Genomic DNA, 20,482 nt, shown 5'->3' with positions numbered 1-20,482 from the left:
AAGGCCACTTCCTCTGGTCCCCTCACAGGCCCCCACCTCACTACAACCCCTAACCCCAGCTTGTCAGGCCTGCGTGGCCTCCCCTGCTCAGCACCAGGGTAAAGGGAAAAAAACCTTTACTGCTTGGCTGAAGTTAGTTGTTTCGGCCACTTTTAGTGATCAAAATACAAGAAGCCGAGTCCTCAGCAGCTTTACTCGAGGATCTCTTGAATCCCAGACAGCAGCTGACAGGATAGGAGGTCTCAGTCCCTTGGAACTCCCTAACAGCACAGGATCAAGTTATACGAAGTATTTTATTCCCTCCCCATTTACTTTTCACTGTCTGGTTCTTGGCTGAACAATAACCTTCTGTGGACTCTCTTCCAAGAGCATAAAGGAGGGGTTTAAATAGCCCACCATTAATAAATATTTAGGGGTCCCTAAGTAGAAGGATTATGTGAACAGCAAGGTATGGATTCTACTTGGCACAGCTCCGGAGGGACTGGCCATGACAGGCTTTGTGTGATTGTGGTTGGGAAGAAAACAAGAGGCAAGGCAGAAAGGTCTGTGAAAACAGAAGCTGTCAGTGATTTTGCCACAGCTGAATTGTACCAAACGCCCCACAAGCCAGTAAGAGGTTTCTTGTGCACCTGAGAGATTTGTCCAGAAACCAGGATCATGTAGCTGCGGGGAACCCAAAGAATGTCAACATCCCTCATTCAGAAAGGGATACAGCCAGGCAGATTGCACAGAAAAATAATCATAGAACGCACCAGTGGGTTTTTTCTTAATGATGAAAAAAGCCATGCCAGTGGTGGGTGTGCCACATTTGCTTCTAGCAAAATCAGGGAGAAACGGTCTGAAAGTGTGAAAAACAGAGCAACATAGAAAAAATGATCATAACAAGGATGAAGTTCAAAGATTTTTAAAAGGAAGCAGAGGACCAAAGCAGTGACTGCAGACAAGAATGCAAACTTCAGGAATTTCTTTCAAATCTCTTAGAAAATTAATGTGAGGGAAAACAGTTTCAAGGATTCAGCAGTTCCTTAATATAATTATTTCTTTAAGGGAACACAATGCAGAGGAGAGATGGGAAATAAATTCAGGGCCTCAAAAAACCCCCAGGTTCTTCAATGGCCTCAAATACAAGAAAGCAGCCTACAGAAACTAGGTCAGTTTTTAAGGATGTGTATCTAAAGCAGATCATGAAGACAAGGGGGCACTGAAATATTACTGAACAAAACTTGTAAAGACCAAAGAGTTTAATGTTTCTTTTTGTTCAGTCTGGCATGATCAAGGTAAATAGTGTAACAAATGAAGTATAGCCTCTAGCTGGAAGAAGGAAAGACTGGTTTACAGGTTACTTTAATTAGTTTTGGTAAATATTTTCAACTTGGATTAAAAAATATCCTTAAGAGATTAGAGAATGACAGAAGCAATCTCCAGTTAATTACTGGTGATTCATATAGGAACCTGTAACAAATGAATGGGTTTCCAGGAGTCACTTTTCCTGAATTTGAATAAGAGTAAGGGGAGGACAGAATACAAGCTATGTAATTAAGCTGTCAATAATGACTTGATAAATCATCTAAAATAAGCACTCAAAAGAAACTGAGTAGCTAGGCAGGAATTCACAGTTAAGAACAGGGTTTCACACAATCATCTTTCCTTTAAGAAAAAGGAAACAGACCATGTGGAGAAGTGGGTGAAGGTGGCTGAAGTTCCAGATGCCTTCTGGCATTAATAAGGCTTCTGACACTTCCCCATGCAAACTAGGGAAACTTAATTAGATGAAACTTTAATGTGGTGGATGCAAGTTTGTTGGAAACAGCTATCAGTTCTTCAAACAGCAATGCTGTGTTGAGCATATAAAATCTTGGGTAGTGAGAGAATAAAGTTCAATAGGGAGAGCTACCATTCTGGGAACAAGCAGGTAGGACATCTCTTATACTGGGTAACAAGATGAATGCAAGTTGACACCTCCTGATACTGAAGAACAGCGTATTACAACAGGATGTATGAAGAGGACTTTAATCCATGTGATTTATCAACCCAATTTTCCAGTCTGATTGGCACAGAGAGGCCCTGACTGGGATGCTGTGTCCAGCCTCAGACACTTCAAGACCGATTCAGTCCTAAAGAAGAGAGCAAAGAGCCAGAATGATGAGAGGTGCAAAAAAGAAAGGCTGACTGAACAGTCTGGGGTTGTCTTAGTTATGAAAAAAAGACTGAGAAGGGAGATACAAGAACTAAATTGTTTTCTTTGCTTATAGTGAAAAGGCCTAAGCAGTATTTAACTCAACTTCAGCAAGATTTAGTTGGATGTTATAAATAACTTTCTCATGGTAAGTATAATTTATCACTGAAGAGATTAGTTGTAGCAGCCATCACTGGAGGCCCTTATAAACCACTCAAACATGTATTAAAAATAATGCTATATGGTTGAGCCTATTGAGGACTAAAGAGAAGAAACCAATGACCTCTCAAAAATTAGTTTAGTCTTAACCTATGCATAGAAGGCTGTGTAGAATTTAGCTCAGTTTATGAGCATCCAGCATTTCTCCAGGTGTGTCCCTAATGGAAAGTGTTTACTCAGATCAAGCTGTAAATGGAGAATGACTCAGTAAAATCAAAGTTGTGCACAGATAATCCAAGGTCACTTTCATTCCAAATCCATATATGGACTAAGTGTAGTTTGACTATTAAAGTGAATACAAATTTATTTCCTAGACATGACTTGTAGTAACCACATATTCAAAATCCACACTTATTTGCTGTTCAAAGCAAATAATTGAATGGAGATGACTTGGAGAAGTCTATTTAAATAAAGTTATCAAGATACAAACATTGCATAATGTCAGTGCGAAATAAAAGGTTAATCTACTACAGGGGAATGGTGACTTTTCATTAAAAATGTGTCCTTTCCTCATGCTTTTTTTCATTGAGTATGCAAGCAGCTGTGCACCATGACACAAAAAAGTAGTTTGAGGATACATGCTGTTTGCTTATGACTCAATAGCAGCTATACAGAAACTAGGACACACTCTTGATATCCTAGTCCAGACCATAGTTCTGTACACAGTACAACTGCAGTTGTGTTTGACTGTTCTGCTACCAAAAGAAACCTTTTCTCAGTTTTAGAGGGCACACAAATGACTAGAAATTGCAAACAATCTCTTCCTGTACAGTTTCCCCCAATTCTCTCTAAAGTGAACGCTAGGTAACCTTTGAAAACCTGGTGTAAGAGTGGAAAACACTGCTGAAGTGGGGAAAGGACTCAGCAATATCTAAGCTTTGCCCTTTTGGAGCAGCAGTCATTTGCATGTACAAGATAGTTGATAAGTATCATCTGGAAAGTGCAGTCTCCCTTACGCTCCCTGGCAGACTTCCTGGAGATTTCATGATACACTGACTTCTCTCATCTAAGGGCAGTGCTGAATATACAAGATGCACATTCATCCTTTCTCCAGTCTTCATCAGATAAGCATTAAAGGGCACCTTGCATATTACTGACACTCTAAAACCTACAGCAAAGTAAAGAAAAACACATAAATCAAGGTAAGACAGTTGAGAAACTCAGATCTTCATCAAACATCATAAAGCTTCATTTTCATTATTAAATATATAGTTCAAATATAATCAAATGCTTCTAACTTTATTTCTCTCAGTTACACAGTTTAACACTTAGCATAAACTGTTCATCTGACTGTTTTGTTTTAGGAATACACACACGTATCGGAAAATAGTCATATGCCCAGGGTAGCATTGCTAGTAAAACTTCTTATGGCCACCTAGTGGCCTACATGGAATTGACCTATGAAAAATATTTAGGATTACATGAAGATCCTCTCATCTAAAAATAAAACAAAAAGTACAAGTTTCATAGCTTTTGCATATATTTAAGATATAAATACTAATTTGTTTGCACAGTACATCCTTTAACACAATTTGAGAAATAAAATGGGGGAGGGTGCACATTTTATGTCAGGAAAACCAATAACAGAAAGCAAAATTAAAATGGCCCTTAAGGAAAGAAAATAAATTGAGGGAGCAAAATGTGAATTGAATTAATGATCTGAATGCACGAGTAAGTAAATAAACAATCTGCACAGTAGTTGCAAGTGTTATTAAATCTGGTTGTGAGAAAAAATGGAAAAGGGTACCATTAAAGAGAAAAAACAGCTAAATGCTTGCATAGTATGAAATGTTATGGAAATTCACCTGTTGTCCCCATTTTCAATAACTTAAATGAATATCACTTAAAACAGCACACAGATTAAAGACATCTGTATATATTTCAGATTTCAATATTAATGCCAAAAATACATAGTATGATTTTACATAGGATTTATGCTACATTAGAACACTAAAGACAAACATCACTTGAGTATTAAATGAAACATTAAATATTAAATAACTGAAAAATAAAATAAAAAGTGTAAACACTAAACTAACTTGGGAATTTGCTATTGCAACACATCCAATGAAGTGGTTTTAAACAGTACAAAAAGATTAGATTTAAGTATGTTTCCAGTCTACTTGGAATACACAAAGCTCATTCCAGAAACCTTTTAAAAACTGGTCCAGGATCACACAGAACCTTCTTTCTCTTGAGCGCTATTTTTATTCCTTTACAGACTTAACTTTATACTGTTGTCTCTACCAATCTTTGCTTGCAAGGAGTACTCAACAGCAAAATGAATACTTTTGTTTGCCATTGTTTGCTAGCATCTTGGTGAAAACTGAGGATTTGTTGGAGATTCAGTGTAAGATTTGAGTTCGTATGCAGCGCCGCTATCAACTTCCATGGATTTCCGAGAGAATAGGAGCCTTACATCTCTGTGGAGGTAGATCTTTCCAGATTTAGAACTCTGGAACCTGAAAAGATACAAATACCTGTGTTATCTAAAACAAAAGATTAATCTTTAAAAATTATTAAATAAAATGCACTTCTAAAACATTACGGCCAAAACACATTTGAACAAACAAAATTAGTCAGTTAAAATGAAAGGAGAAAAAATATCCTAACACTTTCATTCTGCTTTGTTTCTTTTGACATTTAAAGGTTCTGTTCGTAATCAATGCAGTGCACAGCTTTGAAAGTGGCATGGAATATTTGAAGTTCACACTGCCATTATGTACATCGAAGATTAAAGTCCTCAGTAATCTGGAATGGCAAAAAATGCTCTTCAGTGAGCACTGAAAATGTCCAAAGGGTGGCCTAAGCACACACAAAAGGGAATTTCCAACAATATACATATCAAATATGCATTTAGTTCCAGCAATCATGTAGACAGATTGCACTGCTCTCCTTGTGAATGTAGCACCAGGAGGTTCACTACTGCTTTATACCACACTCCAAACATAGAAAGAACTTGTCTTGAGAAGCAGTAGATACCTGGATCTCTGCAGGCAGGCAGAGAATTTTTTTTGAACAGACTGGGGAGCATTTCAAAGAGACTGCAGTTCACTGGCCCAATCACCAAAGCAAACACTGGTCAGTTCCTGGGCCCGTTCATCTTTTATGCTGCAGCTAAACAGCCTAATTCAGGTCCTCCAAACCTGCAGGAATGTGCCAGTTCCACTTTCTCTGGGCTTTAACAACTGTATATAGAGAGGCAAGATCTGCATTTCAGAGAACTGTATTCTATAGTTTTCATGTGGCAGAACTCCTTCATTTCCTTCTCTCCACCAGGAAAGGCACAAGAGCCTAAGGAGCATTTCTGATGGCAACTGAACTGAACATCACTACCAATATGCCACAGTGAGGGAGAAATGCTTTTGCTGCTGCAATAGAAACAGAAAACCATTGCTGTTGTCACAACAGGATGATGCCACTGCAAATGCTGAGAGAGCAGTGCATGCTGTACTGGCATGTATTACAATTTGCACAGATTTTTAATAGGCTTTTACTTATTGACCCCATTGAAGCAAAAGCAGTATCTCTAGAATAAACCTATGCATAATTTGACTGAAATTCTGAGAGGTAGGAGAAGGACAAGTACAGAAGATCCATCAAGGCTTCATCATCTGAGGAAGGCAAGTTGTGGAAATGGATTCTGTGGCACTGTTCTGTTCAGATGAGTGATGCAGAATAGCTTGTACTCATCCCCACAGCCAGACAAAGGAAAACTCTGTTCTCCTAGATACAGCTGTCAAGGACATTAAATGCAGCAGGGTCCAGCAGAATGCTCCTACTGGCTCCCACAGAGATCCCATCCATCACTATTTATTTGCTCGGTGCTGTCAGTGTGAAAGCCCTTTTTACCTGATAGGCAAAAGGGAGAAGACACTATCTTAAGAGAAGACTGTGGAAGAGAGCACAAGGAAGATTGAAAGAGACAAGGGACAAAGCAAACACCACAAACAGTTAACTCAGAATGTAGCTCGTAACACATTCTAAAAGGAAAAATTTTAACTGAAATGTCTATTGTAGCTAAGTATGATTGAAATTAATTCCTATAGATCTTGTTATCAAAGCACCATAATAAAGTAGAACTCAACTTCCATTTTACACATGGATCTTTCAAAAGAATTATTAGCACAGTCTATTTTTAAACTTCTCAAGCTTGCTTTTTTCTATGAGTGATAATCCTGCAATGCTCCCTTTGCTCAGTAAATAATGGTTCCCTGCAACATGACTTTTCTGAGCACGACATTTCAAAAAGATTGAAGAAGGATAAGTGGGAGACAGCAGCAAAGTTCAAGGGATTCTTCTTATCTCTGCATCCATTACCTATTATTTTTCTTTTAGACAGGTCTACCCTAGTAATTGGGATTTAGAAGTGTTGCTTTTCATACACACAAATACATTGGAATAATCAAGACAAGAATTCCCTACACCCTTGCAGGGTAGTGATGGAGTGGCCAGCACAGGACTGACTGCAGAGCTGTGGCAGCTCCAGTAGTTTCGTGTAAAGAAATTTAAAAAACCCAACACAACCAAGGTCTCTGACAGACGGTGTCCCAGGAACAGTAACAACAGACAAATACAGGAATGCTTAAACACACAAATATCAGATGCTAGAAAGTCTGGCAGAGGAACTTTACTGAACAAATGACAAATACAAGCACAAAGTCCCTACATGTATTTTATAGGCCATCAAAATTTACAAAGAACAGAGTAATTCACAGAAGCAGGATAGTCTTGAAAACATATGTAGCAAAACGTGTTTTATAAGTGAAAAACACAATCTATAAAATCAGTAAGTAAAATCATTGGGACAAGGATAAAAATTTCTAGATAAGAAAAAATGCTGAGAGACCATAAAGATCAAAAGCAGCTAGTAAATCAGTAATAGCAGGTATCTTCAGCTTCCACCAATAAAGGTGTATGTCATACTAGGAAAGTATTTTCTAAAAAGTTTCTCAACACCTTGAGGAATCACTACTTTTAACAACCAGTTTCAAGCTTACCCTCCACCAAGCCCTCAGCAACAAGCCCTGTTCTAGCTGTTAAGCAACAACTACGCTCCATGCCATTCCTGGCAATGTGTCAGTAACTAAGGCTGTTGACCAAGCTTTAAAAACTTGAAAAACGCTGAGCTGTGGGCAGGTTAGCTGTTTAATTGCTTTTCACAAGGGTGCCAGAACATGACCTAGAAACCCACAGATGGTCGTCATCCTCACAACACTGGGCAGAAATGAGGCACAAGCAGAGCTGAGCTCTTATGCTCAAGTCGATTTAATTACAAGACAGAAAGTCATTGCTTCACTTGCAACAAAAAAATTATCCCCAAAGCATATTCAGAAAACAACTTAAACTGCAGGTGCAACTCTTGGGGGTTTTTAATAATGAATAAAGCTCTGCTGTCTGTGCAAGCTGTATTTGGTATCTCAATCCTGTAGCTGTGGGTACAAGTACAGTCTAATGGCATATTGAACAGTCCCTCAAACATACAGAACTGCATGCAGAAGCTGCACACACAATAAACCTGACACTTTAAAGACTGTTGTAGAAAATCTGGCCGCCAATGTTAAGCTCCAGACCTATGCAAGCATTTTTGCTGAATTACCACTTGAAAAGGAGCTTTCATAATGCGAGTGCTGACAAGTGTGATTAAGGCCTCGCAAGCAGATGCGACCACAATGCAGCTCACTGGTGGTGACTTCATTTGTTTTTTGAACAAAATTTCAATACGTAAGCTTAAGATGCTTGTGCTCAATAACTACAGCAACTAAAACTGAAAGGCTGTTCTAAGTCAACTTGAGTAACAAATAAAAATAAATCTGAATAGTTAAAACTTTCTAGGTTTGTATAACTTCTCAGTAAAGCAGACTTTAAGAAACTTTGGTGCTTTTAAAAATGAAGTTTTAAAACCGACTTACATGTGAATTAATATACTACGAAGATTTTTTTAAGCCCTCCTAATTAAAATCCATCTTTAGTAAGGAAGGCTGCTAAATGGACAACTGAGTCTTTTGTAAAATCGTAAGTGCTCAGTATAATAAACCACAAGACAGATCAACATAAGCTACTTTAATATTTCAAGGAGTTCTGCCATTCTTACATTATGAGAAGGGACCCAAAGCTTGGGTTCATCACTGAAGAAAAAACTTGTGGCATACTCTGTAGTTATTCACTTTCCAAAGAAAGAAGCTAAGCATCGTAATTATGATTTTGGTTTTTCCAATCAGAAATGGATGCATTTCCAATTACTCATCATAAACCCATGAACTCATCCCTACCAGAGGTCTGAAAGCTGAGCTAAATTGTACCGATATTTCAAAATGAGAAGCATCAGAACTGCAACATTTCTGTCTCTCAGCAGGTATTAGAAATAGGAAGCTCTTAAAAAAGACTTGTAGCTGTAACAGATGAAAGAGCCAAAAGCAGATTTGCCTTCAAATAGAATTCTTGGGTCTGTCAACAAGAAATTTACAACCTACATTAAAGTAGAAACTGAAAAGGGACACAAGACCACTACTTTTCATGCAGGTATGCTAGACCCAGCTGGCCACAGACTTTTACCCACCACTGCAGCTGAGGCCTGTCCCCAGTTCCTCTGCACAGTCAGATCAACATTACAACTGAACAGAGCCTTCTATTGGGGCTACACACTTTTTCAGAATTTGCCCCAAAAGAAAAATGCTGGAACATGGTTAGGTTAGACACTGCAAGTTAGTGTGGCCTGGAAGGATGAATTTCAATTCAGGCTAAATTTCAGAATGAAAACACTGTTCAACAGCCTTATGACACTATTATCACACTCCAGTAAACCAACACGCTTTTTTTGACTGTCAACTTTCATTTAATGGGAGAGTCTGGCTTAGAATCACTGTTCTAGACAAGGTTGTGTTTCAAAAGTCTGTCGGATAGAAATCAATGCCACTAAATAGGAAAACTAATATGTACCAGAAATGATTGTACAACAATAGAGAAGGGTAAGGTGTTTGATTCTGTTCTGCTTGCTCACTTCAGAATGTCAGCTGCTGGTGGGTTTCCAAGTGCTGCGGTGAAAGCACTGGCTCTGTGTGTACAGGCATTTCTTACTACAAAAACACAGGCAAAGAAGTCTGCAAACTGCAGGAGGACAGAGTACATCCATCATTCCCCTTTGTTTCCAACTGCAGTCTCCAGAACACCCCACGAGCAGCAGCACAGTGTCTGGTTTCAGGCAGTGCTTTGTAAATCATTTAAGGAAGATTCAGTGAATATTTTATAAAGTGAAAGAGATTATCACCAGTATTGCATCATGAAACAGGTATTTACATTTTTGCCACTAAACACTGTATTTTTAGGAGTAGCTCAGACCGTTACAAGCTGTTCTGGTGAAGAGGCACATGAGAAGCACACTGGGCACCTTCTCTTCCTTGATCCTTAGTTTTGGCTTTTGCCCATATAACATCCACTTTCACTATTTCCTGTAACCTCAAAAAAAGTGCATAGATTCAGCTGGAACAATATCTCTCTCACTAAGAAAAGATTTAAGCTTTGCAATGGTATATGAAATACTTTAGTGCCAAGAGAGAGCTTTATGTTGTATTTTAACTTTGTTTCTCCCAAGGAGAATCCAAATTATTTATTAGCTCTTCCTCCTCTACTGTCTAGCTTCAAGATCAAGTTAGCATTCCTTTTTTTTTATTTTTTCTTTTCATGCTTTCTTATTTCTGTATACAGAAAGGCTGGCTGGGAAAGAAATTATGAGTTAAATTTTGGCAGATACTTTTTTGTGGTTTTGGCTTGGGTTTGTTGGGGGTTTTTTGTTTTATTTTGGTTTTTTAACTTCAAGGAGCTTACCTCAGATGTATGAGGTAGCGTAGTAGCCTTTCTTCAGTCTGGTGACTGTTTTCTTTATTGACAGTTCGCTTGATTTCTCGTCTCACAGGAACAGAAAACGTTCTTTGCCGTAGGAATGTTTGATGATTAGCTGGCATTTCTCTCAAGTCATAGATCACCACAAACATCTTCACCACAGTTTTGTTAGGGTTAAATAAGGTCTGAAAAGACAAACAGTTCAATACAATACTCTTTAGAGATGACAAATTTGAAAAAAAACCCAACAAACCTAACCCAAACTCGATCCATCAGAATAGTCCTCTATGCACGTTTCTGTGCCATAGAGAAACATTTATGCAAAAACAGCGGGAAGCTTTTCTGGTTTTCAACACTTCAACTACCAGCAATTCCCATTTTTAAATATAATGCTAAACACAATCTAATCTGAATGAAATACTAGTATAGGACTACTCTTACTTTGCTAATCAGCATCCCCGTTTTTGTTTATTTTTCCAGTCAGCTTTTTGTCTACACTGTTTTCCAGACACAATACACTCACAGGAAGCTCAGTGGTGGGCTCCGCTTTTAAACCTGGAATTACGAATGTGTTATCTTGGACTGGGTTCTTAAAAGAAGGAGTCAGTTCACTGGTTCTAAGCAATGACTGTGATTTACTTCGTGGTTTTATTACAAAAGTAAAGGTGGTGTTAAAATATTACAAAAGGTAGATACCATTCATTATTCAATCTTAATCACTTTAGAAGAAATTCAGAATTTAGACTGTGGCCTAATTACTTCCCCATCACTTTTTCAAAGCCACAGTGTCCCCAAGTATTCTGATTCTCCTGTAACTGATGTTAAGACTCCTCAGAGCACAGAAGCATTCAAAGATTGGGAATCTTCTTTGTCCCATGCACAGACTTCTACTCTGAATTACTACAGTATACAGTATACCTACAGAGATGCACATTTCCACTGCTAGCTTCATGCTCATCTCCAATAACCTCATCTCTGCATGACTTTCTTGATATCAGTGGTTTCAAGGCACCCTTATCTGCTGAGTACGTACCACTTGTATTGTTCCTGAAGGCGGTACCCGATAACCCCTTTTACCAAGGGACTCTAAAGTAATTACACCCTACAAAAACAAAACACATATTTAGGTCACAGAGATAAACAAATGAAAATGTTCTAATCATGTAATTGCATTGATCTGAAACATAATCAGTAATTTACAAAAACTAAAAATAGAAGGCAATACATTTAAGATGCAGGTAAAAAATCAGCAGTAGGGGCCTTACAGATAGTTTGGCAGACCATTAAAAGCTGTGCAATAAGAGGTACGTTCTCCTCTTGAAACAAGATTCAAGTTTCCACATCTTCTCCACATCAGGGAGCTAGGACAAAACAGAGCTTTCTTTCAAAGCAGCTGGGAGGTTAAAATGAAACATTTGTCTCCTCCTTTCCATTTCTATATCATCTACAGTTGCACCAATAATACTCCAAATCTCACAGAACTCACTTTTGCTTTTCAAAGGCAGCAGATGCACTTAATCTTCCACTCTAATCCAAACTTTGGGAAGGATGACATCTGCTTTGGTACCAGCTGTGATCTGCAGAGCATCCCTGAGTGCCCCACAGGACGCTGCCGAGGCCATGCTCAGGGCACTGCCACACCTCTGGTCACCCTGCAGGGCACCACTGCTGCACCCCACTGCACTGGACTCAAAAAACCCAAACCAAACAACCAAAAAAAGACCCCAAAGCAGAGAAACTAGCTATACAAACAGAAACAATGTTTCTGATGATGGAGGCACTACACAAATGCTGTATTAATCCTGGGAGACTCAGCCATAATAGCATATTTAGAGCATGTGGAAAAGCCTGAAACAATGAAACACAGCTAGGAAAATAAGCAATGCTACTTTAACCATTTGAGGAGCATGAGAATCCCTTCACCTCCTAGAAAATTAAGTGAAATAATCTAGAAAGATGAAAGCAAAAGAAGAGATACTTTTTGCAGCAGTTAAGACATATACAAGTTTAAACTCAAAGCCATTACTTAAACTCTAAGCAGTTTCATTTTCTGAATCCTTTCCAAAACAGAAGGTCAGAAATATGGTAACTGCTATGAATTTAAAATCTAAATGTTGGGATACTCAGATGTTCATTGTTTGACTTACATGTTTAAACAACCTCTTTACCGTATATTAGACAGACGTACACATACAAAAACCTGTAAAAACTGGAGCTGCCACCTATGTAAAATTGAGGTTCTTTAACAGGCATTCAGAATAAGTCCAGCCTCTGATTCACTGCCAGCATACAAGACACCATTTGCTTTTTACAGAGGAGCACTTTTAGACGTGCAAAACCCGTGCTGTCACTGTAGAAAGGTGGAACAGAATTAGCACCCAGAGACGGAGAACACAAACACTGTGTGGCTGCAAACATCAGCAAAGCATGCAGCCTGTGAGAGTGTCGTGTGCCACGACAGCCCCAACAATATCTGCTTTAAAAGAAAGGGCTGAATAACTTCCAAGTCTAAGGTCTCCATCAGCAATTGCCCCTTGGCCTGCACCTAAGCCACTCTGCAGAGTGGTTAGTTGCCCAGAGCAGCTGCTTGTTGGGACAACAAAACGTATCCTGTTAAGTCCAGCTATTGCCTCACTGCTATTTTAAGGTAGATGGATAAAAAGAGATGTTGGGGGTTGATCACTGCAGTGTGGGGGGAGACAAATACATTCAGTATCCCAAGATGAGAACAGCTGAATGGTGGGGCAGAGAAGTGGAAGGAAAAGCACTAGTTAGGGAAAGGAAGGGGGAGAGGACAACTCTGTCATAGGCAGTTGAAAATAAGCCAGATCCCTGCAAATCTTCACCTTCTGAGCCCTCTACTCACCAAGCTCTTGCTCTTCACCTCCAGGTACCAGAATTTATTTAAAATAAATCCAACCACACACTTACCATGTAAGGAGAGGGCGCATTGTCATCTGAAACGCTGTAGAATGACACTTCAACTGGCAGAGTCATGTGCGTGGGACAAAAGACTCCACTGGCTCCCACCTCTGCTGTGAAACCCTCCACAACACCGAGCGGGTCCAAGCGGAAATTCAGGACAGATTCCTGGAAAACAAAGCACATACAGCTCAGGTTGGGAACACCTCAAATAAAACAGAGTATAACTAATCAGGAAACAAGTCTCTATAAAACTTTGTGTCTTTCATAAGGTGACCTGCCAAAAATCAAAAATCACTAAGGCAAAAGTGATGAACGTTCAGTAAGATGACAGCGGTTTAAGAGAAAGCGTCCAAATCCTGTCTTCATCCTGCTGAAACTGTGCAAAAGCCCACGGAGAACTTTACTGCAGCAGGATGTATGCATGATTTGCAGCATATACTATCTGAAAAACATAATAACCTAGAATCTGTAACCTTTCCCAACGAATTCAGCTGCATATTTCACAAGACAGTACAATACAAGCCGTTAATGCACTGGCTGTTAGTTGCTGTTACTGGATATGCTACATGAAGTGAAGAGCTGGAGCCTACCCTTCAAACATGTTCTGTTTAATACACTGATTTAATTCCGCTTTTGTGACATATTAAGTAGACTTTAAGAGTGAAAATGTAAATCCTTTTTTCTAGGTAAGGACATTATAAACATGAACAATTACAGGTTATTAAATCTCACTTAAGGCAACAGAACATCTTCTAACTTGACCATAGTGGGAAACAAAAGCTTAAGCAACTCATTGTATTTGATTCTCTGAGACAGAAGATGTCTGGGGCATGAAATAAGTGCCTTTACAACTGGAAATGAAAACAAATTTTATTCAATTTAGTTAGGAACTTTTACATTTTAATAAGCCTGGAATTGTTCACAGTAATATACTTCTAAAAGCAGTACAGAAGAGTATTAAAAATACCACAAGAATTCTAGAGAATATGCAATACCTCAAAGTTTCCCAGAAGGCTAAGACTTGTTACTGGTGGAGCACTGGAACTTAGAAATGGTTTCCCATGGCTGTCTGGATCACTGTCTCTGTTTATACATTGTTGTGGGCTATTAAAAAAAGACAGAATAAATATAAAGAATAAACACATTTGCTTTTGTCTTCTGGGTATAAACAGCTCTAGAGAGAATAATTTATTTACCGTACTACAAAATGTTGTCCTAAAGAAGTAACAGTTGAACATTGCCTATTAATACTTCAGCAAAGTAGCAAATTTAATAATAATAATAATAATAATAATAATAATAATAGCAGCAAAGCATTTTCTAGTTAACTGAAAAATATTTTCACCAGTTTTACATTACAAGGGATAAAGACAATAGACATTTTGTTCTTTAACTCCATTAGCAGGAATCAAAAGATCAGATTATTTTCTCTTGTATGTAGGTACTTTTGTCTCATATTCTGAAGCATATCTCATATTCCTGACATCAAACTACCATACCAAAAGCTGTTTATGTTACATGTATTAATGTACAAAAGGTCAGGATTGGCCCTTTTTAAAAGTCTGATTCTCTGAACAAGTTAAGACAAAATGCTTAACTTGTTCAACACTAAGGACAAAATACAGCACAAAATTAACATTGATTTGAAGAAGAATCAATGATTACTAGCTTTTCTGTCTGAAAACTCAAGTGTATCTGACAGCATATCTACCCCTGCTGGGGACAGAATTCATTCTGCCAGCAGTTCTCATTCCATGGCTGTGTCCCAGAGCTGTGCTAACCTGGAAATTCCCAGGGCACCTCAGCTGCTGAGCCTTGTTTTAAAATAAGGATTCTTTTGAAAGCATTTTTTGTCTTTGCTAACAAGCTTTGGTTTTGCATATAAATATATATATACATTATGCCTCCCTCAAAATTCTCAATGCTTCTGGTAAATAAAACATACCTTCTTGCAGACAGACATTTCAGCTGCAGCAATGATGAATCCAGATCAAAGCACCCAGACTGTGTTTTCCTTTGAGGAACCTCAACAAGGAAAGAAGATGCTAATTTGAAAACTGAGCTGCTACCACAGACAATTTTGCCAAGTAAGCACATTTTGCCAAGAATTTTCATGACATTACAAAATTATAAAAACAGAGCATAGAGAGTAATTCTTACACATTTTAAACATAGTGAAGAAAGTTCTAGGACTATTAATGATGAGACTGTAAATTCTGATTAGCAGGAAATATTTCAGTAGAGACATTCAGGAAGCTGATGTCTCTTTGGAACGGTACAGAATAAACAGGCTGTAACAATTTCCATCAAATTTCCCTGAAAATATGACAGCCTTTACAAACAATGAAGAATAAAGCATATCACATGTTGATTACAGGACATCACTACTTCAGTAGTTTTAATAGGGACTGTCTGCTTTTTTAAAACTCCTAACAACCTACCAAGAACTGTAACACTTCCCCAATGTCTGCCTTATCACAGCAGTTTTGTTTCACTAAATCATTCCATGACATCTCTGGTTACTGAAGAATGTACTGTACAAACTGGTCACAGAAACAAAAGCTTTGGAATAATAGGCAATCAGGTATTAAAAACTAACACAAAACCTCTTAAATGACAAAATGTTAATTTACACTTAAAGCACTGATCTTCAAAATGCTTTCTTTTGTTCTCTAAAATGGCACCAAAGCATTGTTTCCATTGATTTTTCTAATGCCACCTTTTGTTAATCTTGATATTATCTCAACAACTATGTATATCTTTAATATTTTCTTTTCCAAAACTACTGTTTGGCTTCATTTACAGGTTAACTTTCATTTAAGCATTAATTTCCACTCACAAGAGTATTCACTGTGACACAAAGTAAATACACACACTTCACCTAGGTATTTTGTCAAATTTTATACCATGCACAGACATTAGAAGAACAAACACTCCCTTTCTCAGTTAAAAGAATTTCAAAAATAACTTACAGGACTTGAAAGCAGAGGCAGTCCAGTTCTGGGATGAAAAGCCTTGGTTGAAGTTCCATCCAGGGATCGAAAATTGTGTTTCCGCCATGTGTTTGTGTGTTTTAGAGACGGTGCTTTCTGCCAGCAGAACAAATTCACTCAGGTTATCAATGGGATATTTCAGTGACCTATCATGATAACACTCACTTGCTGTAAGGGACAAGCCTCCTGACCCAGGTGGATCTCCATCACACTAGCGTGGGATGAAACACTCAGTATAAATTCCCCTTGATCTATAATTACACAGACTGCTCCCAAAAGACCACAGAGCATACTCAGACAGGTGTCCTTCTGCAAACCAGGCTGCCTCACTGCCTATGGAAACAGTCACAGCTCTGTCCCCAGCAGTGGAACAGGACAGCGTTCTTCTCCGTGGTAAACTGACGAAGTTTAGGGGAGGCACCACCAGCCAAGTTACCCAATCACACAGAATCATTTGACACGTCACCTTGTCAGCTAGACCATGGCACTAAGTTGTTTCTTGAACACCTCCAGGGTTGGTGACACCAGCACCTGGGCAGTCCATTCCCATGCTTAACCCTCTCCATGAAGAAATCCTTCCTGAGTTACTTCAGACCAAGATTACAATGGTAACACGCTGCTTCCTACAAGGTCAGGCTTAAACTCCTCTTCATGCTGGTCCTTAGCAGATAGAGGGTACAAGCTATCTGACAAAGGGCAGCTGTAGGAATTATAGTCTGTTCCCATATGTATTTACCTGTACGTCTGGGTTCTTCTGCCTCTCACACTTAACTACATTGTCTTCAGCAGGTTTCTTCTGAGAAGTGCTTTGAAAATCCAGGCTTGTTGGGTCTTCATTCTCATCATGTGCAGTTTTTGTTTTATCTTGCTTGGTTTTGTTTTTGAAACTGTCATGGTCTTTATTTAAATAATTTTCAATACTAACAAGCTGAGTATTTTGCTCATAAATATTTGGTTTTTTGGAGTCTTTATCTAAACGCTTGAGCTCATTTTTGTGCAAAGAGTCAGATACTGGCATCACAGTTGCTTTTTTTGTACCTTCAAGTATTCTGCATTTTTCTATCTGTAAATTACTAAAACTGTCTGTGCCGTTGTTCTCACTAACAACTGTTCTTTCTTTAAGTTTATTTGTGCAAATCTGTTCATCAATGCTGCTGGAATTTGAACCCTGTTTAATTCTGTTGGTTATCTGGTCTTTCTGTGCACAACCAGAATGTATTTCAAATTTATCTGGAACTTCAGATTTATTTCCTTTAATACATGATGATGATGATGTGTGAATGTTATTAAATGCATGAGAAGTTTTATTTGAAGTCTGATGAAATGCATTTTGGACAGCTTCACTGGGTTTTGCTAAAACCAATTTTCTTCTTGCTTGGACTTTCAGAGACGTCTTCAATTCTCCATCAAACCTAGAAGGACTGATAGGAGTATCAGGTGTCTTTGTCCCTGATTTACTGCTGTCTTCTAACAGAGAAAAACTGGATTTAGCAAAAGAAACAGAAGACGGTTCCTTGCCTTTCTTCAGCAAATTTTCATCTTCATATGTACTTCGGAAAATTTTTGAAGTGACTGGACTAGCCTCATGCACCTTGAATGGACGTCCAGCAACATGGGAAGTGGCTGGATCACAATGAATCAAGTGTTGGGCAATCCTTGCTATCACCTCCTGCCGCTCCTGGAGCAGGGAATCGATCAGGGGGTTACTCTCTCCTGCCGACTGACGGCCACAGTGGCTCCCTGGAACACGGGCGTCGAGCAGGGTGACCTCTGGCACTGCTCTAGTTTTGCCTTCCCCACTCTCCTCCTGTATTGCATTGTCTGAGCTGGCAACAGAAACAGGGGTGCTTTCCTTGCTTTTCCTTGGCAAGTTCTCGTCTTCGAAAGTACTCCGGAAAGCTTTTGGTGTAGCCGAGATGTTTTCATGTGTGTTGAACGGACGCCCAGCAACAACTGGTGAAGTAGCTGGATCACAGTGAATCAAGTGCTGAGCAATCCTAGCAATGACTTCTTGTCGCTCTTGAAGTAAAGAGCCTATCAAAGGATTGGTTTCTGTGGGCTGATGAGAGCAATGACTATTTGAAACACGGGAATCAACTAGAGAACAGGATTTAAAAGTCCTGACCGGTGTTTCATGAGGTTGTGTCTTATTGTCTGCTGTAGCATTATAGCACTGAACTTTAGACTGCGATGCCCCAAAGTCAGATCCAAGTCCGGTAGATGGATAAAGTTTTAAATTTCTGAAAGATGTAGTAAATTCAGGCAACTTTTTTCCATTAAGTAGGCCTTCAGGTGTCATTGTCCATGTCTGTTTCCCACGAAAACGCTGTGGACTGGGAGTACTGCATTGCTGAGCAGCACTGGGATCGCTGTGCTGATGGAACTTACGCTCTTGCATGCGCTTTTCGTAAAAGCTAAGGTTGGTGTGAATACTACAGGTCAAAACTGGGTAGTTGGATTGCCTGGGCAAGGACTGGACGCTGACTCTCAAGGCCACATTGTGAGAAACATTAGGAACAGGAAAGACATGCTCAGTGGGTGTCTGGGAGAACGTCCACGGCAAGTCCACATCTGCAGCGCTCACCCTGAAACAATACCGAAGGGCATTTACAACAATAGCTAAATGAAGAGTTTTTAATTATCTACTTCATAACAAAGGTCTAAGAAAAAGCACTAAAAACATCAGCAACTGCTGTACTTTGCATAGTACACAAATCCTATAGAACTGCCAAAGTACCAGGCCAACAATTCTAAAATCAAGCAGGAGAACAGGAGAGAAGAATGATTTTAAGACAAGCTGCAGCAATCTGCAAACAGCAAACGAGTTTTTTTCCATTCCAGGCGCACCTGTAGAGGATGTTTCGGGGAACAGCACCGTGTGAAACACTCAGCCACGCGCTCAGCTGAGAGAAGAAGACAAAGGACCGCACAGCCAATAAAAGCGTCTTCTCTTCAATAAATCGATCTCCACTCCTAAGACATTTAAAGACAAACACATAAGTGTTGGTAAGAATATTCAGAGACTTTTTAGAACTAGAATATTGTCAGATCTTTGGTCAGAATAATAAAATATAGCTTAATCAAGCAAAACAAAAACTCCTCACACATTTTTGAAGATCCCAGAGCCTCGTTTGTTTTTATACACATTAAAATTGACAAAACTTGACGTAACAAATGTTAAACGTATTTAAAGGACCATTTGCAGCCAGGATCATTTTCATATTCTGCACTGCACTATGTGTACTGCAGAAATTTTGAGTATAAGAAGACTAAAATTGAGATGCTTCGATTTCACTAGCAAACAGTGGTTTGCTTAGATCAGAGAGCCAGTTCAAAAACACTGATTACTTTAAGGACTTTAATATGACAAGATTCTTGCAATTACCAGCTAATCTTCATATCTAACTTACTGTCGAGGAACTGGCTCCAAAATCCACCTTTCTAACAGCAATGCATCTTGTTTGATTGCAGGATCATTTAAATCATTCCCCTCAGTGGTGGGCCCTTCATCACTATAGCAACAGTCTGGAAGTAGCATCACTTCTACCATGATTGGAATATTGTTCTTCCACAGAAGCATAACCTCAGATCTGGTTCGCCTGGCCTGACGACACTGAGGGAAAGGAAAATGTCAACATACACAAGCCATAAAAATACTAGCCACATTTAAATCTAATTTAAAAGCACATTCCAAAGTACTAGAGAAGGATAAGGGTCAAATTCTGTTTGGTTTCACCAAATCAGAAATAAGATTCCAAAGCTATTAAATGAAAAAATAATTAACAAATCCTTTACAGTTGCCATTTGAGCAAATTTCTTTAGAAAATTAAAAAAAGCTTATAAAAATACATAGCCCCAACCACTGCACTTTGCTACCTTGCAGTTATCGCTCCACAAGGCACCCTCTTGGATAGACCAACTCAGCAGTATCTTTATAAATTCTGTGTCTTGAAGCAGGCTAACTTTCTGCATGAATATAACACAAATTCCCACAGTACTTAGGAACTTCAACTTAACTCCCAAACAGACTGGCTAGATTTGATGTGCTTGTGTTTTTTGGATCACTAACTTTTCAAGAACACCTGGAAAAGCAAAAAGTTAGGCAAGTCAGCCTGCATTTTCTCAAAAGAAACCCTAGACCAAGAATGCTAAGTATAGTGCTCATCATTTACATAATAAAGATTCAAATAGGCACTGCATTCAGGTAGTCGTGCAGAACTTCACGTTCAAGGATAAAAGGCTTAATGATCTCTCATTTTAAGGACAGATCTATTATTAGTAGGATACTGAATTACATACTCATTTAAATGAAGGACTGACAGAGAGACAT

General features: G+C 38.8%; 1 protein-coding gene across 1 annotated transcript in view; it reads right to left on the bottom strand.

The window, feature by feature from the left end:
• Positions 1 to 3,613: 3,613 nt before the first annotated feature.
• The window catches only part of ATOSA (atos homolog A), a 47,240-nt gene continuing 30,371 nt past the window's right edge, over positions 3,614 to 20,482 (bottom strand). The window contains exons 3-12 of the mRNA XM_082290776.1: positions 19,563 to 19,765; positions 19,000 to 19,125; positions 16,889 to 18,737; positions 16,132 to 16,248; positions 15,105 to 15,184; positions 14,155 to 14,263; positions 13,166 to 13,324; positions 11,268 to 11,336; positions 10,220 to 10,419; positions 3,614 to 4,857 (exon numbers count right to left, since the gene is read on the bottom strand). Coding sequence (XP_082146902.1) covers positions 4,704 to 4,857; positions 10,220 to 10,419; positions 11,268 to 11,336; positions 13,166 to 13,324; positions 14,155 to 14,263; positions 15,105 to 15,184; positions 16,132 to 16,248; positions 16,889 to 18,737; positions 19,000 to 19,125; positions 19,563 to 19,765 — 3,066 coding nt within the window. The 3' untranslated portion in view covers positions 3,614 to 4,703. The remainder of the gene's footprint in view (positions 4,858 to 10,219; positions 10,420 to 11,267; positions 11,337 to 13,165; positions 13,325 to 14,154; positions 14,264 to 15,104; positions 15,185 to 16,131; positions 16,249 to 16,888; positions 18,738 to 18,999; positions 19,126 to 19,562; positions 19,766 to 20,482) is intronic.

The sequence above is a fragment of the Coloeus monedula genome (genome assembly GCF_965178545.1).
Source record: "Coloeus monedula genome assembly, chromosome: 14".
Lineage (NCBI taxonomy): Eukaryota > Metazoa > Chordata > Aves > Passeriformes > Corvidae > Coloeus > Coloeus monedula.
Note: the sequence above shows the minus strand (reverse complement) of the source record. Positions and strands in the feature narration are given on the sequence as shown.